Source organism: Lichenostomus cassidix, chromosome Z (genome assembly GCF_008360975.1).
Source record: "Lichenostomus cassidix isolate B80296 chromosome Z, HeHo_3.0, whole genome shotgun sequence".
NCBI classification, from domain to species: Eukaryota; Metazoa; Chordata; class Aves; order Passeriformes; family Meliphagidae; genus Lichenostomus; species Lichenostomus cassidix.
Genome location: NC_139511.1, coordinates 64332881 through 64358237, shown reverse-complemented (window position 1 = coordinate 64358237; position 25357 = coordinate 64332881). Strand labels below are relative to the sequence as shown.

The following is a 25357-nucleotide window of genomic DNA, read 5'->3' as shown; positions in this document are numbered from 1 at the left end:
TGACTTTAGGAAATGGATTTTTCGTTCACTCTTGGCACAGCCATGAACTGCTGCCAGAGCTAGTAGCAAGTCTCTCCTCAATTAGAGACTACCGAAAGTAATTAGCCTACACGGCTTCTATTTAAATGGGAGCACAGCTGTGTATAAAGGGTGCTGGAAGCTAAGAAGATCCAGCTTTTCTGAGATGTTTGTCATCCTCAGGCCTGCAGGTCCAGCCATGCCTTCAGCAGCTGTTGCTCCACTAAGGATTTTGTGACATCACACTTCTCTGCTTTTAGATACTAAGGCTGGATGACTGGTTGAGTAGGAATGGAGAAGTTGCAAACAACCTACTGCAGAAATTATTCTTAGGATGCAAGGGAGCCTAACCAGGTGATAAACATGAAGTGATGAACACTCCTCTTCCCAGGACTTTAATACCTCTGGCATATCTAACTCATTTTAGAGCTGGTCTGGATCACAGGGCTTTAGAAACAGCAGTGACCCTTGTGTTGCTGGGGCACTCTGTTGATTACACCTGTAGAATAACATCAGCTCTGCAGCAACAGGAGCAGGGCAGCAAGCAGAGTAGCCTCACAGTAGGTAAGTTCATCAGCTATTCTGTCTGTCCTCCCTGCACTTCCAGGTGAATGACACATCAAAGTACTCAAAACTATGCAAGTTCACATCAGCTGCGATTTGACCTCTGAGGTTGTTCAGCAAAGGATTTTGCTTTTTCTGGGAAGTCAACAACTACTAACACTAGTTAGCTCCTTACACAGAAATACAACTCACTTACATAGTCAGACTTTGCCACTTGCATGATTTATAACAGCATTCAAGGGAATTCAAAGGAACATCCAACCTGATTAAGTGTTTGGGGTAATGGCTGTCTCCCAGAATTAGCTTTAGATCACAGCCATGTACTAAAAAGACATTTCAGAATGGCAACAACATGCTACCCTCATTATCTACCTAATTAAGTATGTTTGGTTGTAAGACACAGAATGATCTTCTAACACACAGGTAAGTTTAGAAAAGGAAGTTTTACATGTGTAAAATATCTCCCTTTCATTTGCCAATAAAGAACACTCTGCAGCTACAAATCTCCTGACAATCCTATCATTTGTGTAGGCGAAATAGCTTCTGATGCTCTCTCTCTCCAGTTTCTGCAGGTGTAAAAATGTACTTTTGTCAGTAAGCTGTAAATATAATCCAACTGCACATGAGCATCAGCAGTATGCCATTCCTATGTAATTGTACTGCTAGTCATGCAACCTCAGTCTATTTTTCCACAGGCATTTAAAACATGGAGGTTACTCAATTAAAAAAACAACCAACATTCTGCGACAATGGTGTATGAGCAGCATAAACCAATCCAACACTGTCAGAAAATTTTATGAGTTCACTATGTGAACTGGGGGGTCACAGCAGTGAGTCTAGTGAATACTGTATTTGCAGCTGAGACTCTCCTTCAGGAAGAGACCCTAAATGATCATCTACTCCTACTGCCTGAGCACTTCAGGCTGACCAAAAGTCAAAGCATCCTAAGGGCATTGTCCAAATGCCTCTTAAACCTGACAGGCTGGGGACATCAAACACCTCTCTAGGAAGCCTGTTTCAGTGTTTGACCACCCTCCTAGTAGAGAAACCATTCCCAATGTCGACCCTAAACCTCTTTTGGTATAGCTTTGAACAATCCCTGTATGTTCCCAAAGCCATGGGGAAAAAAGGCAGAGTCGTGAATGCAAAAGTTATGAATGTAATAGAATGTAAAAATGCTTCTTTGTTGGCCATGACTGTCACACAGATGCTTCAGCACTAAGCATGCTCTACATTCTACAGTCCCAAAAGCTCAGCAATGTAACATGCAACACTTGCTAAGTCTTTAGAAAGCAGGGCTGCTTTTTTTCCTTCTGCACAAAGGATTTGTGAACACATTAAATTTAAAAAAAAAAAAAAGCATTTTAAAAAAATTTAGCAAGGTAAAACAGCAGGTCGTTTGTCCTCTCTGCTGACTGCAATAGGTCATTTTGAGAAAAAGTTCAATGATTCAGTTGACATGGATTTACCTCAGTCCAGTTGCTCACTGTCCAGTCAGACGGGCACAAGACATCTCTGTTGCATGACAGATGGGTCTTTGGTTTGAGCAGGTGCTGGCACTCGGTGACATCCAGTGCCTGCTCATCAGATCCCACTGTCTGGATGCAAAGCACAGTTCGCTTCTTCTGGCCTGTTGGGCCACATGATGTCGAACATTTCTGCCATTCCCCTGCCCACCACCTGGAAACCAGACGGGTGAGAAACATCAGGAAACAACTCACCACAAGCACGTTAAAGAAAAGGGCAGAGACTATGAGAAAAAGAGCCAGTAACTTAAAATCTGGGCCCAGACACAGGCTTTTCACATTAAGTTCAGATCACTCAAGCTTTCCCATCCACCCTCTGCTGTAGTACCAGTCAGTCAGTGAAAGAGAGAAGACAGAAGCAGGCAGGTTTTCCAGACAGAATCAGGCACTGAGCTTTATGTTTCAATCAAGTGTAAGAATCCACTGAGTAGACACTCCTTCAAATCCAGATTTGAAGAACTGCTAGCAAATCTACCTAAGCAAGGAATCTATTTACTCCATCCTATTGTTTTTTCTGTTTACTACTACCCTGACACAGAAGAGCTGACAAATGAGAATCAGTGGGGAGCCTGTAATGACAGCACAGAGGTGGAAAAGGTCCCTTTACCCATGTTACCCCCATAAGGCCAGCTCCCATCAGGGGAAGCAGTGAGACATACAACCCAAAAGCAGGTTAGTCAGAGCTTTGCTGTGTGGAATCAGTGCCCTGCAGTGCTTTCCCTCTGGGCACAGTGTCCAGGTCTGTACTAGGCTGGACTCTTCTAAACTTTGTTCCTTCACAAGGTAGAAATGAGCCCCTTGTGCATCTCTGTCATGATTAAAATCAGTCTTTCATAGTGTGCTATGCAATGTTCCACTGAGTTAAGGATAACTGTTTCCTCCAGAGAAGTATTTTCCAATGCAAAACACCTTACCAGCAAGAGCTGTCCCCTTTACATCTGGCTCACCTTAGCCTTTCTCCAGCATCATCCAACTATTTTTTCTCACGCAGATCCAGAACAGATTGTGCACCTGCATATCTGCCTTCCATGGTAAGAAAGGGGAGCAAAGATTTCTGAGTTTCTCCAGTTTGAGAAGCATTGGCATCAAGTGCGATGTTTGCCTAAAGATTTATCTTTATAGTTATAAAAAAAAGGGGGGGGGACACCAAACCAAGAAAAGCCTTTTTCCTTCAGTTAAGAGTGCCCTAAGCAAGAATACAACTTCAAGGCACTGTATAAAAAATCTCACCCAGCTCTAAACTCTAAGCCACAAAACTCCTCGACAATATTAATTGTTCCTGAGTTTTCACGGAGGTCATGACAAAGTCTTGAAATGAAAACAAAACAGAAATATATTTAGACAACAACTTTCTGGAAAAAAAGGCAAAAAAAAGTCACTTTTGGCTTACAACCAACACCATTCTATTAGGGTTTTCTTTTCCGTTTAAGGTCCACGAACTTAGAGACAAAATAATCCTATTCTGATATATGCACCAAAGTACAACATCCAGATTTATAAGTTATTACTCCTTGCTTTGTCTTTGCTGACAATCCCTCTCCCCTTCTCACTGCAGTTTCCATGTTCCTTAGCTCATTTTTACTTCCATTGCAAATGAGCTGACACTGATGTGGAAGGCACAGGTATCCCTTCCTAATAATTAAAAAATAAAACCAAACCAAACAACTAAGACTCAAAACAATCAAGCAATGATACAGCTTGTTTGTGCAAACATCTGTTCTTCTCTGTGGTACCTACATCTATCTTCTTCCTCTTTAGTTATCAAAACACACAGCATTTCCTTTTATGTCACCTCAGAAGCCTTTTGTGCCACTGACTACTTTGCTCTAGAATGCAGCCCATTGCCACCACAACCCTGAGGCAAGGTCTCTGGACCAAATTTAAAGAGAAAACCACCCAGAGTATTTTTGTCCTCCTGCTGCCTTCCTTCAGATTGTTTCTTGCTCTTCCAGGCTGCTGCAAACAACAATGGAAAACTAACAAGTAAAGAGAAAAGGTTTTCTCAGCAGAACACAGCAAGAAAACAAAAGAGAAGAATAAATTATCACCACCTGAATCAAGCCATTTCAGGGTTATTATCATCTCTTGCATCTTCTTTACAATTTTGTCTTTTCTATAATCTTGTAAATTGCTAGCATTTTGGCACAAATTGTACATAAATATGTGAATTGCTCTATTAATTTTAATGGGACCAGATTACATATTTCAAGGTACAGATGTGCTGACTCCTCTTCCCCCTCAGCATTTTAAAATGGCTCTGACTGAGTGTTCAACAATTGGCACGTTGAAATACCAAACTCCAAGATATAAATTATCAGATCTTACTACAGAACCTACATGGGGCAGTGGTAATGGTGTGGGATTAACTATTGCACACAGAACACTTTTTAAAAGCCATGGAAGTAGTCAAGAAAGTCAGATGCTCCACACTTAGAAAATCCCAGAATTAAGATTTTATCCCACTGCATCTTCATGATCAAACTGAACCTACAGTCAGCCATGTAACTTCTTCTGCAGACTTCTTTCTCACTCAGTGCAGGTAAGTTTGAAAAAAAACTTGCTCTCACTAGAAGTTTATTTTTATCAGTAACTGGAATTTTTGATGTTGTGTTTTCCTATTTTCATCCTAGGGTACATGCATATGCCTTAAACACCCAAGAGTCAGAAACCTGACATGGAACCACCTGCAATCTTGTCCCTTTGTGGCTTCTCCTGGGGACCTGAGCTATGGCATTGCAGCCAAAGGGGAACAAAAACAAAGCAAGGATGGCAAAACAGCCAACAGCCATTTGTCTGTTCAGATACAGGATGCTCCAGAGCAGGTTCTGGACCACAGAGAAGGGAGCAGCACCTGAGTGACTGCTTTGCCAAACTCTGCTTATCTTGGAGCTTTTGCTGTCTCCTCACACTGTAGAGACATAACCCAAACTGGAGGTGATGGCCGAGCACACACCCACAATTGACACAGCAATCTGAGCTCTCAACACACAGCTTCTAACCTGAAATGATCAAGCTGTCAGACCTCCCAGCCCAGCTAACAAGTGGAGGGCACTGCCAGGCAGACATAGCTTTTGGCAGGTTATAAACAAGACTTTCCTTAGGTCACAAACACAAAGAGATGCTTGGAAAAGGAATGAATATGTGGAGTTAAACCAGCAGGTGGATGTGCTGACTGTGGTGAGAGACTGGGACAAGCTGGTGCAAGCTAAAGCCTGATGGGAGTTGTCATCCAACACTTTTTCCTCCCTCTGGTTTCTGATTCTAACTCTGGCATTTACTGCTCCAGCAACTGAATGGTTCTTTCTTAAGTATTAATGCATCACCTGATCCCTGCAAAGTGAAATGATTGTCTTATCTCCACAGGCAGGCATGGCATGGAGAGATTGTGGCAACAAACAAACAAACAAACAAACTAGCAAAATGCACGATTTGGGTAATTAACTTGCATGAGCATTAATTTTCCTCAGACTGTCACAACAGAGAGCAGCCTGTCTGGTAAGAACATAACCTGAGGTCATTTTCAGCTTAAGGTGTGAGTGCTCAGCTCTTCTGCAATCAGGCCTGCAACAGAGAGGAAGAAAATCTCATTCTTTCATGTGGCATTCAGCTGCCTTAAACAAGACTTGTCTTTTTCCTCCCACACTGAGTTTCTAAGGCTTGCAACAAAATAGGCAGAGCCCAACAGCCATGCCCATGACATAGTCCTCACCTATACATAGATGTTGAGTGGTGAATGAGGAGTGGAATCTGATGAAAAAGCAGCAACATGGGATTTTGGAACCAAAATTTGCTAACCATGCCTATGGGTCTGCATGTTCCCTCCCTCCCACCATGCCTTGTCACACCTAAAGAGAGACTGTTGCCTTTCATTGTGTATTTGTACAGCATCAGGCACAGCAAATACTACAGGGCACAGATTCTCACTCTGTGCATCATAATAGAAACCAGATTTCCCATTCTTATTATGCTGCTGGAAGTCTACTAAGCAGTCTGGGAGCAAGGCAACACAATAACAGCAGATAAAAAACAGGAGATTCCAAGTACTTGTAAAATGATTTATTTATGGTTGCTCTGTTCAAGTAGGTAGTCAAGTTAAAAAGGCTCCACACAATTTTCTTTACAGGGGAAAGCAAAACTTTATTCACAATGCTGTAAGTAGTTAAAATCTTACTCTTTCCCATGCAGTATCAATTGTTTTTAAGATTAAACCTATGGGACTAAATACCTACCTACCAAAGAAACATTCCACTGGAAACCATACTCCATAGAATAATGTGGAAAAAATCATGCATTTATGCTACAGTCTTACTGCCCTGCAGCTAAGCACTAACACTCAAATTGCACGAGTGGTTTCATGACATTTTAACTCTCAGCTGTCCAGCCACCTTTATTTTGTTCTGAGTCAAAACATGGCATACATGTTTTGTGATATTTTTAATATTTTATTACTTTTGCACCAAATTATTTTAGGGGAAAGTGTAATAATAAATGCGCAAAATTAGAAGTGCAAAATAAATATAGAGCAAATTAGCTAACAAACAAGAATGTTAAGGCTTAAAACTTCTCAGAAGCCTGTAATTTTAACAGTTTAAACTAACTTCCTGAAATGGATTAATGAGATCAGACCTGGTTTGTGAGAGCCACAAATATTTTATTCTTTGTCTGTAGCTACTGTTTGATAAACTATCCATTCTTTATTTAGTGGCCTAGCAGCAGCATGTCTAATGGGAGAATGTTTTTCATCAGTGGGATTTAGCAGATCATCAGAGGGATGTTTATACAAGGAAACAACCACCATTTTTTTTAGATAGAACGTTACTATAAAGCACCTGGCTCACTGTTGAGAAGTGCAAGGTCATCAAATGATTTCAGTTCTGTGGCTGCAGCACGAAACAAAGGTCTCCTTTAGTGCTGTGTTTAACAGCACTGTCCTCACTTCTAGCACAGAATTTAGCCACCTCTCTATGGAACACTTTGTGCTCAGCAGCTTCACATGGACTCTCAGTCATCCCATATAATGCCAGATGGGACAGTCACACCTTCCCCCAGTATTCAGACTTTCTTTAGAACCAACAAACTGCACCAAGTTGTCTTGGATTTCAAATGAAGATTAGTAACCATCTGTAAGCACGTCTGGATTGGAGGAGCCACATGCCGTGGAAAGTGAATACCAACTAAATCACACTCTGTGACTACAGACTGGAACAGAGAACAGATTTACAAAAGGGTGGGCTTGGGAAGAGTGAAAAATAATAATTAATTCTTCACTGCCATCTCTACCAACACAAGAACTCTGGGCCACCAAGAGAAGCTAGTGAGAGCTAGGTTCAAAATAGTTAAAATGTGGTGGTGCTTCACATAGGCACTAGAGCTCTGGAACTTCTTGCAGAGCAAGTCGCACATAAAAGAAATTTTACAAGGTTGCAGAAGGAGGCTGGATGAGTACTTGGAAGTGAAGTTCATTGGAGGTTACTGATTAGACATAAAAACCTCTGGAGATGCCTTGAATTAAAACCAGTTGGAAGCTGGAGGAGCATTATAAAAAAATCTGATTTATATTTGCCTTGCCTTATTCCTCCTCAGGCACATAGGTCCTGCTGAGAGCCAGAACAGGGACTTAGAACCTTGGTCAAGCTGCTACAGTCACTTCTATATTACTAAGAGAAAAAAAAATATACAACATGACTCCAGAATTAAATACATATGGTTTTCCTGCCCTGCACTTTGTCATGATTTTGCTGCCCTCAGAAGGATGGCCAGTGATTTCCCCTGCAGTGCAGAATGAGCACAAGAAACATCACTCAGGCTGTCAGCAGACAAGAGGTTTTCTGTCTGGTCTGCAGAAGAGTTTGGCTCATATATGACATTCTGCAATCTGCTCAACAAGGGACAAATTCCACTCCCTCACTTTCAAGAGCAGGTCTGAATAATTTTGAACATAAGTGGCATAAATTGAGTTAATCTGGAATTTTTAAACTGATACTACACTTTATATGTGCCATAAAAAACACCTCAAAGTATATAGGTAGCCTCAGATCTTAGCTAGTCAAATAATTTAGAAGTTTGGTCTACTGTCAATTTTTTTCCTGGCAATCTACAAAGAATTATGAAATGCTGGTAGTCTATGCTGCAAGCACAAAGATGTAATTCCCAGAGGAGCCACAATATACTGTTGTGAAGATACTTGGAAACAACTAGTAAAACCAACAATCATGCAGAAATTTTTACATCAGAGTTTCATGAAATTCACTGCTGGCAAATGCAACACAATGAACTCCAAGGACTCACTGCTTCAATTTGACTCTGACTGAACTAAAATTACTAGGGAAAGCCTGGTGTACCTTTGTGAACAGCAGGATAAAGAACTTTCAAAGACAATAAAAGACAAAAGCACGATCTTCTAGCACCTAAAGCATGAAACAAAAACCAATATTGATCTCTTCCAGCAAATTTGCTCCTGTTGTACAAGCTCACAGTTCTGCTGGCACCTGGAATGTTTGCTGTGATTAGTCTTCCTAACCCCACTTGCTAAAATGTTAGCACAGAAAAACCAGGGATGAAGACAAATTAAGAGAATGTTGTAAGAAAGGAAAAAATTGTTCCAATGTGATCACAGAATGAAGAAAGCAACAATTCACTCGTAGTTAAAAATAAGAAGGAACGTAACAAAAAATGCCAAATAATGTTATAAAGAAAGTATAAAAGACAAGACATAGAAGTGGGTATTTCCTCTCATCATCTCTCATAAAAAGGACAAAGGTGCAACAAAAATACTGAGAAACAGCATCAAAAGACTCCTGCTAGTAACTTTTTGGAACACACAGTAATGCACTACCACTTGAGCTAAGCCAAGAATACAATTTTAAAATAAGAACTTATATGGTCTTCAGGAACACCTGCACCCAAACTGAACAAAAATAGTATCTACATACATGAGAGAACAATCTCTGCCACTTCCAGCACAGTAACTTGCCTCAGAAACCTCTTGGGGTGGCTCACTTCTACTTTATTATGGGGTTTCTGTCATCTTGCTGTGCAGTGCATGGCAGCTCTCACCATGGCAGGCTGCAGATGTCACGCCAGCCTGGCATCAGAAACCCCTTCCTTGGAAAAAGGCTGCTGTTTAACACCACCAGAGCCCCCCCAGAACCCCTACCTGGGTGGGCAGTCCTGCTCGTAGCACTTCTTCTGGCGCCCGTTCGGCTGCGTTGCTGGGTCACAGAAGGAGTTTTTGATGGCTCCACTCCCCTTCCACATGCAGTGGGCGATCTGCCGCCGCACCCCTTCCAAAAAAACACACACAAAAAAACAGAGAATAGTATCTGTGGGCTGGGGGGTTGAACTGCAGAAATCCTCAGGTATGAGCATCCTTTAGTCAAGCTGAAAAGGTTAAGCAGAGCTCTTTTGGATCAGATCGGAGCTCAAGTAATGTAATAGAAAGCACTTTCCTTAACGTATTTTTTGGCCTCAGAAAGGGCTCCTGCAGGCCCTGAAGCAGGTTTAAATGGCTGTGAAGGGTTTTGGGGTTATCCACAGACAAGAGGAAACACAGCAGCATCACGCTATTCACAACAAGCCTAGTTTTGCTGACCTTTTCTTGGTACTTTGGGAAGGCTGTTTAAGCAGAACACAAACCAGAGGCACAGAACAGCTCTGTGACCCTTAATGTGAATTCAACTTTTAAGAAGTTTTAGTACACATTTTGACTGAAACAGATGATGAAAAAAGTCTTCTGCATACATTTTGACTGACACAGATGACGAAGTCTTCTGCTCTCTAAGTAAGTACTCCACAACACTCAGCTTAAGAAGCAAAGCACAGTGATGAAGAGATACACAGAAACATCCCAAGCACACAATCTGGATTATTTCCTGATAATTCCATGTATACAAAATCCCACTCATTTAACAGAGAGAAACATGAAGCAAAATACTACATGACCCTAGTGTGAATCTAAAGAAAGCCATTTTCCAGGGGACTGCTTTCCACATAGCTCTGCAATAATTTGAGGCAGATCTCTTGCTGCAACCCAATGTAAAGAAAAGTATTGAAATATTACTGTTTGAAAGGTTGTAGTGAGACTGCTATAGAGGCATTAAAATAGTCCCAACAAATCTTAAGGACTAAAAAGACTGAAAAAAACCTCATTAACTCTCATTAAATTAACTGTGCTAATAATTCACAGCAATTAAATAATACACACATGGTGTGTGGATTACTGGATCTCCAGAGCTTTTCTTCTTCTCCTGGGATGCACAGAGTCTAACAGCACTGTTATCAAGGGTAAGTGTTAGGCTATTTGGCAGTATGTTTAGGAAAGAAGCTTTTCCTTTCCTCAGGCCTCCTAAAAACTAGTGTGGAAGATAAGAGCAGCAATCCATAGAAACTAATTGCAAGATAGGAATATATTCCTCTGCAACATATAGACTCATAGACTCATAGAAATGTTAAGGTTGGGAAAGAGCTGTAGGAGCAGCAAATCCAATCATTAACCCTGCGCTGCCTCAACAACCTAGAAGGGAGTTTTCCATGCATATCTGGGTCATTCCATAGAAACCAATGGAAACCTACACCCCGTTTTTTACCACCTCAGAACACAAGGTATGTGAGAAAATGTTTTTGCTTTTTGATTACTTTCAGACTTGTGATTGAGACATATAAAACAACTGCGGACTGCAGCACAAGGACTGATGACTGACTCTGCTCCAGTCAGATGTGAAGGTTGATCTGCCAGAGCAGTGATTAGAGTCACCCTCAAGGGAAGAGTAAGGGACTAAGGCATTCAAGCTCCAGGAAACATGGTGTGGAAATAGCTGCAAGGCTGCAAGAAGTCTGGACATGGTGATCTCCTAGGTGACTTCAAACAGGAGAAAAAAATTTGGCTTGCTGTAGGACTCCCAGGGAGCAGTGCTCTCTTTTATGCTATGGTACAAATGTAACTGGAATACTTAGCAGCCTTCCTGCTAGCTGTAAACAAAGCAGTTCACAGAAATGTTTCTGTCCCGTTCAAAATCATGATATGCTGCTGTTCCAAATACAAATAACAAGAAATCTTTTGCTTTCATAATTTTTTGTGTCATTTTAGCTGCTGCAATTCATTTTAAAGCCACTATAAACTTTGCAACAGTTTTGCTTTGAAGCTGTACATTTTCATAAAATGATCAGCTGACATCAGTGAACTAATTTATTCTAACAGGCAACTTTTATTATGAAAGTTATGTGAACTCGAACTGTAGTTTCAAAATCTCTGGCAGTTCTGCTCCAAAACTGGAAGGAATCGTATACACATATATCAACACACACATATAAATGTAGGTTTACATGTTATGATACAATGAAACAGTTGTTTTTATCACCTTGAGCAGGTTGACTAGAAAACAGAAAAGAAAAACTAGAAAAGCAGAAAACTATTCACCCCTCACTGACAGTGCCTTAATTAGTAATTACACAGTTATATAACTTCAGTGTGTAATATTCTATTTAAGCCACAGATTAAACATTCTACATATACTGAAATCTCAGTAGTATTTGAAACCTTAACACTATTTCTAAAGGGCTGAGAGAGGTAGCTGTTTTCCTCCCTTAACCACTTCTACTTCTCTCTGACCTCAATGCTAATTAGCTCACCTGACATGTACTATCTCAGCTCTCTGAAAAAACTCCTACAAGCATTTCTGAGAAAGAAAGGAGAAACCAAGAAAGATAATCATCAGACCAAAGGATAGTCTCCATTTTACTAAATCTGCTCAGAGATTTCCTTCTACTCCTCTGTGACACTTCATCCCTAATGCAGGACTCTTTAGTCGTGAGGCGGACCCATGCAGATCTTGATTTCTCACTTGGTTTGCTAAGAAAGGTGCAATTCCAACATTACCCATCCTGTGATTCTGTGATGATTTAAAGAAGGAATAATAGATATTTGGTCTAGAAAAAAACCTGAGTGGCACCTTTAAATTAACCTGCATGTAAACAAGCTGACAGGCTCTGGTTGCTGTCTTGAGAGCAGGCTCTGGAGGCACAGCTCCTGTCCAGGGGGTGCAGCAGTTTGCAGGAACTTGTGTCCACACATGCTGCACTGCAAGCAATTTTTTCTGCATAAAGCAAATGGCAGGAGGAAATTCAACCTGTCCTGCATTGAGGACAGAGAAAGGCTTATGACTTTTACTACAGATTATCCCCTTTCGTGCTTGTTTGCCATGAACTGTACTGCAATGTATTAGTTATCTATTTTCTACATTTCAAATGAATGTCAGGTATTGCAATGTGTTCTCATTTTCCCTGGATGCTGTGTTAGGTATGCTTGCCACATAAAACATTAATTTTTCAGAGAGTACTTTTTCCCCTGTAAAAAGTGTTACAGTAAACTGGCCAGAGTCATCTTTGACACTACAGTAGATGGGACCACATGAAGGAAATGAAGGAAGCCATAAACACATTTGGATCTTCTGTTTTTCCACTGCGGTGGAGCTGGAGAAGGATATATGTCAGGGCATGGTGTAGGGCCACCTTGAGGCCAAGGATCTCAGGGAAAATATCTCCAGGATATTTTGGATTCATTCTGGGAGGAGACAGCTTACTCTACAGTGCCTTTATGCATCACTGGGACTTTTTCCAGGCACATTTCCCATGGATAAGGAACTATATCATAGGGCTAAAATAATATTTTTTCCTCTTAGGATGGATGAAGCTTTCCTGCATCAATCCATTGCCCTGCCTGTAGCCCAATTTGTCATTCCCTAAGGCAGCTTTACTTTCTTGGCTCCAGAAAGCATTTGTTTGCATTGTCCTGATCTCTGTAGCTACCAAAGCCTAAAGCACCCTAGGATTTACTGTTGTGTTTTCAACCAGAGGTGATGAAAGGACCAATGCTGAATCTTTGGCAGGTCCAGGTTTGCCAAGAGAACAGAAGTCTAAGTAAGGATCAATTTCTCCCACTGGCTGCAGCTGTCAAAATTAGTTCAACGGTTCACTTTTCTTGGTCCTCCTTTTTATCCTAAAAATATTGGTTTATTGTTTACCGAATGATAATTGCAATAATCCTTGAAAGCTATTTGCTACTAACCTTGGGCTAAATATAATACTAAATACTAAAACTAATACGTTTTTCTTATTTATCTATCTGTAGGCCTGTCTTCACTAAGACTTGTCCTGCAGCATGCCCACAGCAGAAGAGAATCTTGCTTACTTCAATGCACTTTAATCCTGCAAACTTTTCAAAACACTTCGGATGCCAGTGATTTGTTACAAGTGTGTTACTGCCAACAGCAATCCGTTCTGAATCCAAACAGAGTGAACATTAAGATTAAATCAATCACATAATTCAAAGCCAGAAGGAAGTTTTGTGGAAGTCAGTGGGACATTAGGAAGAATTTCTTCAGTGAAAGGGTTGTCATGCATTGGAACAGGGTGCCCACAGTGGAGTCACCAGCCCTGGGAGTGCACAAGAAACAACTGGATGTGGCACCTGGGGCCATGGTTTAGTTGACAAGGCTGTGTCTGGTCAAAGCATGGACTCCTTGCAGGTGTTTTCCAGCCTTACCGGTGCTTTGAACAGCAAAGTTAGTCCACATCCCAATGGCACAGAGCACAATAAATTAAACAATGTTCTGTTCTGCACCTGCGGAGAGCTGCAGACAGATGGTAATATCAGGTTCCCCTGCTCCAAATGATGCACTGAAACTCTCTGCCAGGGTTTCTCTTTTTTAATGGGCAGAGAGTGAGGCGATACCCTGACTGCATCACATCTGCATCCTTCTTGAGACGTATGCGGTTACTTTTCTAAACATATGTATCTCAGAGGAAAGGGAGCAGCAGGTTTATTGATTTCTTTCCTTCTGTCCATGAAGGAATGAAGAGAGCTGGTAAGGTTTCTGTGCCCTCAATGAACTGGGATGCACATCTTGGTTCCCCTTCCAACTGATGTCACCAACTCCATAACCTTGTCTGAAACATAAGCCTTCTACTTACACAAAGGCAATAAGCTCAAAAAACATTTATTAAGAGCACAAATGCAGCAAACAGAGGAAGTCAATTAGTAAATAAAAAACTGAAAAAACCTCACATACCACAGTTCTCTAAGCAATCCATGCAGCAGTTAGAAATCAAAGCCATGTCACACAGTTTGTCAGAGAAAAGAGTATACAGGGCTACAATTTACCTAGTGAGAAACAGTTCTGGGAAAACTACAGCTGATGTAAAAAGAACCTCAAAACAGCATAATAAACAGTCTACCAATGCATTCCCCTCCTCTCCCCTTTTTTATCATAACAATTTTTACATTAGACACAGCTCACAACTAGGTAGGTATCAGAACTAAAACTTATAGCACACAATTATAGCACACACTTGTTTTGTGCACCTATTTAAAGAAAAAACAGTGGGTGTTTTTCTGCTAACCAGAAAGCACACAGTGTTTTGTGCTGAGAGACTCTTAAAAAAAACCCAAAATCCAGAAAACAAACCACAACACCTACCTAGTCAAGCATACATATATGTGAATGAACACACATCTCTATAATATGTTGATTATATATATAGAAATACTTTTACACAATATGTGGATGTTATTGGGATGGGGTATTTTACATTATGCTTCTAAAAGTTCTTTTAATCTTCTAAAATTGAGGTAATACAATCCCCTTTGTCCAAACCATTGAAAATGCATTATTTTAGTGTCTTCCTTGAAAGGAGAGATTTAAAAATTGTTACTCCTGCAATAATCAGTACTTCTAGAATTGCAGCTTAATTTGTTACAAACTTCTTTGTCCTTTTTCTTTCCTTGTGCAAAGCAGTTTAAAAGAGCAGGAATTATCAAAACCCACTAACAATACTCTAGCATTAAAGAAAGCCTTTCTCATATTATTGGTCTGGTTGTAACATTGATCTTCTACTCGTCTGCACTGTTTTCATGCAGATGGTCAGAGAATAAGGTTCCTGTTCTACACCACATGACTTTCCTTTTGCCCTGTGAAACTCAGGAGCTAATTCAGATGGAAGGCTACAATTACTTCCCCCCAAGTGCAGACTTCCCATCATATACAACCTTCTCTCACTTCCAAAATTATTCCCACAATGGATGGATAAAATAAAATAATTTACAATTGTAAAGAAACCTTCAATCTTTTTATCCTTATTGTTGATTTACTACAAATATTAACTTTATTTCAATGATGTTAGCTACTTCAGAGAGAATTTTCCTGCTAGCAGTTTTTGTGTGTTACAAGAGGCAAACTTCTAGACCTGTTGTTAAATCCTACTTCATGGCCATCATTGTGCCAGTCTGGTTTAAGGTGCTGCACAGAACCACAACAGAACTGCAGTGTTGTGGTTCTGTGCAGCACACTTGAGCCATTGCCAAACTGGCAAAGACATGGAAGCTCTCAAGACTAATTTAAATCAATTCGAAGCACTTATTGAGAAATGGACAAAAAGTGTTGTTGCTTGTCAAGGCAGAACAGAAATGAAGAATGTTTTTTGCAGTTAATATATTGAGAAGACTTAATAGGGAAACAACAGTAGCTCGTAAATTAGCATTGCTGGAAAGTAGGGCTATGGTGAACAGTACTGACAACAAATTCTGAAGGAAAGAAAACTGTACCTTCTTATTTTGGTTCACAGAGCTGACAATTTCAGGGCAGGTGTTTTAGAAACCTGTTTAATTTAAATAGTTTTTAAAAAATTCTTTTGAAGTCAAAATACCTTATTCACAGAATCACAGAAAGGGTGGGGTTGGAAGGTACCTCTGGAGATCATCCAGTCCAAACCCCCTGCAAAAACAGGGTCACCTGCTGCAAGCTGCACAGGATCACCACCAGGCAGATTTTTAATGTCTCCAGAGAAGGAGATTCCACAGCCTCTCTGGGCAGCCTATTCCAGTGCTCTGTCACCCTCAAAATATACAAGTTATTCCTCGTGTTATTTTTGAAACTACGTGATCTGATTTCCCACCAGATTATAGCATATCACCTCTTTGAGGACTATGCCTGTAATAAAGACAAAGAGTAAGAGAAAAAGGAAGCAAGGAATTACCTCTTCCACAGGTAACACTGCAGGCTGTCCACTCTCCATACTGCCAAAAATACTCTGGCTCTCCAATCTCATTCTCATTACTTTCTTCTTTACGTACAGTGTATTCATACTCAATTCCAGGGTTGGTTTCTTGAAAAAGTAGCTGGAAAGAGTGTGGTTCATTAATTGGTTAATTAATAATCTACTGGCCAGAAGCTTTCAAAGTGGGAAACTGGAAGAATTAAAGCTGCCCATTTTGGAGTCTGCTACCAGTTCAGAGAAGCAGACTTGCAAAATTCACACTTCCATGTTGACAGTGGCATACATGAGTCTTTCAGAGACACAATTGTTTACCATGCACCTCTCCAAAAACAGGTGGGAATAAATGGGTCAGCATAATTGGTATCCTATTGACTATATGAAAAGATAATGCAAAGTCCATCCAAAGCATCCCTATGCTGCTGATTAAGAGCTATTACTTACAGCCATTATAAATTATAATTTCCCTATCTTCTGAAATAGCTGTTACAAAACAACCATTAAGTCAGAAAATCACAGATGTTGTTCAGACATTGCTTTTATACTATTTTTCAGTGTTCTTGAATTAAGAAGAAAAATTCCAACTGAGAAGAGGCACTCCAGAAGTTTAACTCAAGAGAAAGTAAACATCATCAAGGGATAAAAGACTTCAGCAATGAACTTTTACTCTTCCTCCCAGTCGTACTGCAAGTGAAGACTGAGCACTCATTAGTTTTGTCTTCTCACCAGACATTCAAAGCGTGAAGGTGGTCTCCCATCACACCCCTAATACTCCTTTTAATTGCACAGCTGATACACAGGCAAACGAGCCATGAGACATACTTCCAGAGATCAAAGGGGCAATTCAAAATTATGTTTTCAGAACTGACAGAAGCTGGTTAGGTTTAAGTTAGAATCCATAAAGCAACATGAAAGAAACAAAAACAAGCACCCTCTGCGGATGTTAAATGGATCAGTTTCACTTACCATAAGCTACTAATCCATCTCTGCAATGCTGTATGCTTTCCTTGCTCAGTGTAAGTTTTCACTGTTGTCAGCCTTCCCTAGCTCTCACTGTTCACAGCCTGACATCAGCTCCCTTTTTGTGACAAGTTATTTCTCATCTGTCTCTGGCTCACATCACAGCCATGTGTTGGTCTAAGTTGGTAAAAGAGACAAGGAAGTTTGGGCAAAGGACTGCCCAGCTACAGGTGACAGGATCCCTGTCCTAGTGGCAGCACAGGATTATACCAGTTTTTAAGAATCATCAGAGTGTGACAGAGGACACGTATTTTTAGGCAGGATGAACAGCCCTTAAACAAGGTGCCACTTTGTCTCCAAAACAGCCTATTTTTTCCAAGACAGTATGCTAACAGAATGGTTTACATACCAACTCGTATTTCCCAGCCTCAGTTTCAGAGCCTCAGTGCATTCTGCTGCCATCTAAACAAGCAGGTTCTGCTCATGATCTCCTGCTTACCTGAATCCATATTGATTCATTGGTGGGTCCTGGAGCAGTCAGATTTTCTAGATCCCCTGTTCTGTCATACTGAAATATTGTGCCTGCCACTTTGTATTCACCATTCCACTGGATGATAAAGCCTCCATTCAGGTAGTATTTTTCTGGGTCTTTGCTTCGAACAGCAAGGAAATTTCCTGATTCCGCAACTTCCATGACTTTGATTCCCCTTGCACCTTTTGGAATTAGCCCGATATCAACATATCCTAAGAGACAAGAAAATTTCATGGAGGTGAGCAGCAGAAATGTCACTGCATTTTACTTACTTGTAAGATGATTAAACCATCAGCTCTGCTTGCAAATACAAATGTGCTATCACAGAGCCTGTATTTCATCTTGTTAACAGTGTGACTTTCCAAGTCAGGTTTTCTAGTATCAGCTGGGGAATAGTGTTTAGGCAATGCCAGTGGCATTTGGGAAGGATGTGGAGGTGAATGACTTTCAGAGTTGTACCAGAGGAAATCTACTCCACAGATGAGCATAAACATTTCCATAACCATACCCAAGGGCTCTGCAATCTGGAGAAACGCCAGGGACTTACAACGAGTTAACAGTCTGTTGTGAAAAATTTTCCAATTTGCAAAGAACATTTTCATCTGTACCCAAGGTACAGGTATGTACAGAAAATTCCATGTACCTTCTGTTAAGCCATTTAACTTCTCTGTGACTGTTTCCCTTACAACAGAAAAATGTTATTCAAATGCCTCAGATTACTACTATAAATTGAACAAATTTTTATAAACTACCGTTTTTCATAACAAAGTTCAAGGGCAGTTACCTGCCCCAACACTTATGTGTCAGGAGATTTAGGGTCTGTGTGTTAAGAAGGACTCAAAGCATCTCTTACAGAATTTTGTTCGCACCACAGGCAATATGTGACATCAGGCTCTGTGCTTCCCACAGGAAACTGCTGCTGTTGTTGCTACTGAATTGTAGAAATAGGAAGTTCACACAGATCCTTGAACACAAACTCAGGTAGCTTTCTTATTATTGCCCCTAGCTGAGCTCTAGAAATTAGATGGATGACATTTCTACAAGCTGGTGCACAGGGAGCATGAGTTGCATTTTGTGCTGGTTTGCTTCAAAAGTGGAACATGAGTTCCCCCGTTCTCATCACACTGTACTGAGGTAATGAACTAAATTCTGAGACCCACATCCTGTTCTCACCCTTCTTGTGAAATGAGCTTATCACCTTTGATTACTCACTCACATGAGTGAGATAAACCACACTGGGCACACTAAGCTATCTTCAGTATCAATGTTCTTCACCCACCAGAACTATTTATGTGTTGCACAACAACCTGCTGTTGTAAATAAGTGCCCAAGCATCTTTAACATCTGAATCTTCTTTGCAGCTCTTCTGTGGTGTAATAAATATTGGTCAAAATGTTACATGCTGCTTATGGTACAAAATTGAATCTGTCTACTTCAGGTTCTTCCTAATTACATTGATAATATATATCTATCTATATGGATTTCCAGTGATTGAGGTTTGAGAAGGAGAGTTTTCTGGATGTTACCTTTTGCAAGTCTCCTGTTGAAATCCAAACATTTAAGTTTTCTCTAAGTGAATAAAGTAACAAAATCTGGAGGCTCACTGGATAACTTCTGTTATTCAGGAAATCAGCAGTCTAGGTCTATTTTAAGTAACCAAGCCTAACGATTCTCCTGAATGTTCTATTCATTCGGTGCAGAGAAGATATGTTATGAACACAGTGTGTGATTATGTAACTAAAGGCTTGATTAGAAGGCATACTTACAACTGGGCCAAATTAACACAGCATGGAAAATCTTAATTATGTCACATCCTGAGAGCTTTGCTTTGCAGTGACGGTGTCCTTTTACAGTAGGTTTGGATTGGGGTTTTTTCCCAATGTAATCAGAATAACACTTGTTCAAAACACAAAACATAAAAACAGTAAAACAATTTTTGTTCTGTTGCAACACAAAAATCTGTACACCCTTTCAAGATTTTGCAGTTATTTTTGTCTGAATCACCTGATGTTGCTCACAAACCTGATTTTAAACATATTGCAACTGTCTGGTAAGGGATGTTACCATCTGGTCAGTGTATCACATTGCCTCCTGCCTGGCCCTCCCCACCAGCTAAATTACCTCCTGATTTCCCAGAGCCTCTCACTGAGTCCCTCTCACTGATTTTGAAAGGAGAGATAATCAGCAGCACACTTTTGAATTTGTCACTCAAAATAATAAATTTTTGTTTAAAATTTCTCTGGGTGGTGTTTGTGTAATTGCTCCTGGTTCTGTCGTTTCATTTTATAAGGCTCTGAAAATCCAAGATTCAGTAGCAGTCAAAATGTCAGCTGTCTTACCTACACACTGGGCTCATTAAATCCTGGAGCAACCCTATTGTGGGTGCTTCTTCACACCTGTGAATTGGCAGCTCTCAGATGCTATTAATCCTTCCCTTTTTAATTAAAATTAAATCCATATGCTCCCAACGCAGACATGAATAAATTCATCAAATCCTTATTGTATGCACACTTCTACAAGGACTGAAAAATTTGTTTCTCTTTTCCTACTTCTGTGACAAAGGACTAATTTCACTAAGGCTGTGAGCACAGCATTGCAGATCAGGTGATAACCAGATCTGACTATTTCTCCTTATCACAACACTATACTTTCCTACTCTCCAGACTGTTGTATCTGCAAGCCTCTCTTAAAAACATACATTCCTGAGGTGCAATTTTCCTCTGCGCCAAGCTCTAGACACTACCATGACTTCTTCTCCCAGGCATGACCTTCTTGCTTTTCCATGCTCTGCTCATGCTGCAACCTTTCTGCCATCGAAGTTCAGCCAAAGCAATTTAAATTATTTTCTAACAAATCCCCTTTAAACAAGGGGGCTAATATTAGAGTCAACAGCTGAGACAATGTGTTCACATTAGACCTCTGATTTGTTTTCCATCATGAAACTCCAAGAGAAGCCACTACAAAGATGATGCAGCCATTCCTGTGGCTCTGTTGGATGCCCCTGTACTGCTATTCCCATTTTGCATCCATGGGAAAGACAAAGAATCTTTAAGAATATACAAGTATTAATACATATTTTAAAACTTTACTTTTTGACCATGAGGCAGTAAGACTTTTAAGAAGACTTCTAAGCAGACTTCTTCTTCCTCAGGTAAAACTGATCACCCTGCCCTGCAGTGAAAGGCTGAATTATTAAAACTCTTTCCTAGCATTTCATTAGTTAGACATGGTAACTGAATCAACTTGCACAGAGGATACACAATGCTGCAGCACTTGTCCTAAGAAGGGCCCTGCTGGACTGAGATTCTGAAAAAATATTTAAAACAGAATATATTAGCTTTGGCTTTGTATTTCTCTATGCCATTGAACATAGAAAAACTTTTCAAATCTTCTTTGCCAGTGACTGGGAGCATGCTTTGATACAAGCAAATTACCTATGCTGAATTTATGAGCCTGAAGTTTTTATGTTTACGCAAACTGTTCAGCAGCCACTCCACCACAAAATCTGACAAAACACCACAGTATCTGTCAGAGACAAAAAGAAAACTGTGATAAAAAGAAGATATTGTGAACAAAACCTTTTTCCTATTCCCAGTTTAACACTTGTGTACATCAGTAAAATCCACACATTGTCCTGAAGAGCCCACCAACCTCTGCCTTGCCCTTTTCTTTTATCTGCAAAGAAGTCAATGGCTCTAGAAAGAAGAGAATCTGCAAAATCAATCCATTTTTGACTGAACCTAAAGAAAGCATTAAAATAATATCATTTAACACTCAGTATTCCTCAGCAGTATCTGTCAGTGAGGCCGTCTGAATCTGGCTGAAAGGAAAAACTAAGTGAATATAAAACACAAAATGAATTTAAATAAAATAAGAAGCATTTATCCTTCTAAAAATTACAGTACTGGACCTTTCATGTAAAATTGTTATTCAGAAATAGAATTGTTATTCAAAAATTATTATTCAAAACTCTATATATTTTTGTGTGTTAACCTTGGAAAGCTCACACACAGTCAAAGGCTGAGTGAATTTTAAATCTGCAGAAGCAAAGGATTAGAGGCTGAATGATTATGGCAGTATTGAAAGAGAGGGAGCTCTAAATTTTCCTTTGTAAATCTCACATACAAATGCAACCTGCAGTGCTGCAGGATTGAAGGCATCTTCACAGTTCACCTCTGGGATACAGAGAGAAGGAAAGCAAACTCAAGTACAGAAAAAAACCCTAAAATATTAAAGAAGCTTTTACCCCAAACTTGGAAACTCTTGTCAAAATAGCTCTAAATTAGTAGCAGAGATCTCCTTGTGCAAGGCAGAACTATTTTATCTGAGAAACCCCACAAACCCCAAAGTCAGCCAAAGGCACTGACTGCAGTTTCTCCCTCCTCATGGGTACCAGTTACTGATCTTGAGACTTCTCATCTCTGCATCAGCCTCTCCCTTTAGCTGCAGACCTTGCTCTAAGCATCCTTTCCAGTGCCTTGTGCTCTCACGTCCCCCTCTCCTGTCCTGGTTTTCCATCGAAAGCTGTTCATCCCGGCTGTCTCTTCATCCCTAGCTCACTGCCATAATTCTTACTCAGTTTTAGGCTCCCACTCCTGCTTTCAGACTCTCCAGCTCCCATTCATCCCACACAAATCCACTTAAAGCCTGAATGTCTCGCTACCATCAGTGAAGACAGGCTCAGTGCTCCAAGTGCTTATTCAGACCACTTCAACCCTGCAGAGAGTTACTCTTTTCCCCTTTATGACATTTAGAAATGAATCCCCAACCCACTCACTTCAGCATTCCCTTGGGGCTTTCCACTGTACAGAGATTAGATCCAGATTTTTCAAGAAGGCAAAATACTTTTATTTTGTAAAATTAGATGTATTTTGTAAATGCACTTGCTATTTAGGATTTTATTGTTAACTGCCTAACTGGCATAGGACCTGTTTGGTCTCAGACAATTTTTATAAGACAAGGTGAACTTAAAAGCACAGAACATGCATTTTTTCTGGCAGAAACATGACTCATTGAAACATCCATTTACCATTTCCCACGCAGATGATCACTCAGCTTCCAATAAGAAGCACTTTAATAAATTTTACATTGAGAAACTACTTCACCAATGGAAGAATTTAAAAGAAGAACCCATATTACCAAATCCTTCACTCTGATTAAACGTCATCTTCACTGTACGACAAGCAGAGCCGTCTCCCAGGCAAACTCCACACTGGTCTTCTGTTGCATTGGAATTTATCTCATAATCACAGCCAACAGCCTAGAAGAAAAAACAGCAGCAGAATAAAGGTGGTCTCCACGATGAACTATTGAGAATGCATGTATCACTGCACTTCTAAGAAGGGAAGTACTATATATCCCATACAGTGTATTACACCAAGGTGAAAAACAAAGTATCAACTGACAAACTAACCAACAATAACCATCACCATGTCACAAAACACAGAGTAGTGACAAGTCACTTGAGATAGAAATGTGACCACCCAAATGGCCTCATTTATCTGGGACCAGCCAGTACCTCCAGGATTTGTGGCTTTTTTATGTCATAGAGCCATCCATAGGTTCCCAGGAATACAATGCAGTAACAGCACTGAAATCTCTGTCAGCTTTTTGTGGCTATGTGACAGCACAGAACCTCTACTACAGTCAAACCCCCTGGAAAAGAGAAACTCTACAGCAGGCATGAAGTTTTACATCAAAGTTTCTCCAGCTTGCCAGCACAGGGCATGTGTCAAGATAAAGTTCTGGTAAAGACTGCTTTTCCAGCTCATGCCTACTACAGTGAGAAAGTGAGAGAAAAATTTATTCATACTGAGCCAGGGAAAAACTTCTTCCTTGCTGTCTGGCATGTGAGACAGAAGCCTTATGAGTTTCTGCAGTTTGCCACACTTGCCCAACCCAAAAATTAATTCTGTGCTCTAATATCTTTAAATTTCAACAAAATGTTTAGTTTTGGGATTTTTTTTTCTTCCTCTCTTCAGAAACAAGCAAGGTTGCAGAACTCAGTGTAACGTCCAACACTTAGTGGTTGTTAAAGAGCATCTAAGATACCTGGAGGCCTGTAATATAGATGAATAGCCAGAAGTTTGGTAGTATGTAAAGGTCTTCTCAGCTGATTTTTCTCAAAGTAAGCTTTCAGATGCTATACCTGCCGACTTTAAAATTCTCTTGATGTATGAAAATTTGGGTACTACCTCTTTTGACTTTCATCTTATTTTACCTACAATACATCACCTACTGTACTCTTCTGCAAGCTTCTGACAGGAAAATCCACCTATTATTCTAATCTAGCTATACAGGCTCCTACATTCGCTAGTATTTTTCTACCATTTTCAGCTTAAGAAACATCTGAACTTTTTGTCTAAGTGCCAGTGATTTAATGAACAATTAGAGATACAATGTAAAACAGAAGCAAGGAAAGGCCCCAAGCTAGAGATGGTGTCAAGCTGTGTCACTTTAAAGAAGAGTCAAAAAACGACTCATCCATCAGTTAATGCCAACACATACCCAACACTTTTAACACCAGTTCTGAAGTATCACAGCAATGTCAAAGGCTCTGCAGCAGCCTTGGCTTCCCTCTCCTTTCAGTGAAGGCCACTTTTAAAAAAATGGAACTTTTGTAATGTCTTGCACAGACAGATCTTGGCACCAAGGACCACACGTTTGAGCAGTACAGAGTGTTACAGAGGACATGCTAAAGAAGGTGACTAACTTTTTGCCACCAAGTTTCTAGCTGTTTGACCAAGGATGGATTTAATCAACTTTTCAGAATACACAGACACCACTGCTACATGAACAGGATGTTTCTTTATCTTGCCAGGAGTCCAGATCTGTGTCTTCAACAGCTATCTACAGATGCACTGGAGTTTAACACTTCCTAATAATTTAGAGAGGCTGGAGTGTTGCTGTTTTCTCAAAGGGATGCGATCCGTAGTGCATCTACTGTACTAGTACATTTGTTAATCATCTGCAAACAGTAAAGTCCTAGTTATCTGGCTTATTATTAGACCAGAGGAATAATCAGACACTCTGGAGAGTCATGCAAGTTCAAGTCTTTCTATACTATGCACATATGCACTTAAAAAAAAAAGGTAGGGAAAGTCTGGAGAAGGAACCTTTGTGCTTCACTCTTTGCTATTAGAAAATACGATTAATGACTACTGTGAGCTTCTCTTTTGAACTCCTCTAAAAAATTACTTATCTTCAAATCATATAATTTTTGCCAAATCAGTATTTTCTGGTAGAAAATCCATGGTTTTGAAAAGGTTTCTGTCCATCTTTATTTACTGTGCATTCTTGTTTGAGAGGATGCACACAGAATTAGTTTATCTAGTTCACACTGTCAATCAGATACTTTGAAATGAACATCACTGAGTGTATTTCCCTTTCAAGTACTGTGTAGAACAAAAAACCCCAAAGGCTTAACTAAAATCAGTTCTGAACTGCTGCAGCCCTGGCTCTATCTGAGATGGCAGCACCACAGTATCATCCCTTTCCTGCCTTTGGGGTGCCAATTAGTGCCTCTGCATGGGCTATGCTCTACCAGCTTGGACACAATCAGCTCAGATCTTTCCCATTTGACCCTACATTTCCTTTAGCAACAGCTCTGTGGCATCAAAATATGACATCACTGTGGTATGAAGGGAATCCCTTTGTCCCTTCAAGTAACAACAGCAGGAGTTTGTATTTCATTGTTCTTTTGATATTTGAA

The 25357-nt window shown here is 40.2% G+C and overlaps 1 protein-coding gene across 2 annotated transcripts in view; it reads right to left on the bottom strand.

Moving 5' to 3' along the window:
- The window catches only part of ADAMTS12 (ADAM metallopeptidase with thrombospondin type 1 motif 12), a 146928-nt gene that overhangs the window by 18575 nt on the left and 102996 nt on the right, over positions 1-25357 (bottom strand). For both annotated transcript variants that reach the window (XM_085042200.1, XM_085042201.1), the window contains exons 14-18: positions 22786-22906; positions 17614-17858; positions 16137-16278; positions 9265-9391; positions 2052-2262 (exon numbers count right to left, since the gene is read on the bottom strand). In XM_085042200.1, the coding sequence (XP_084898326.1) occupies positions 2052-2262; positions 9265-9391; positions 16137-16278; positions 17614-17858; positions 22786-22906 (846 nt within the window). The remainder of the gene's footprint in view (positions 1-2051; positions 2263-9264; positions 9392-16136; positions 16279-17613; positions 17859-22785; positions 22907-25357) is intronic.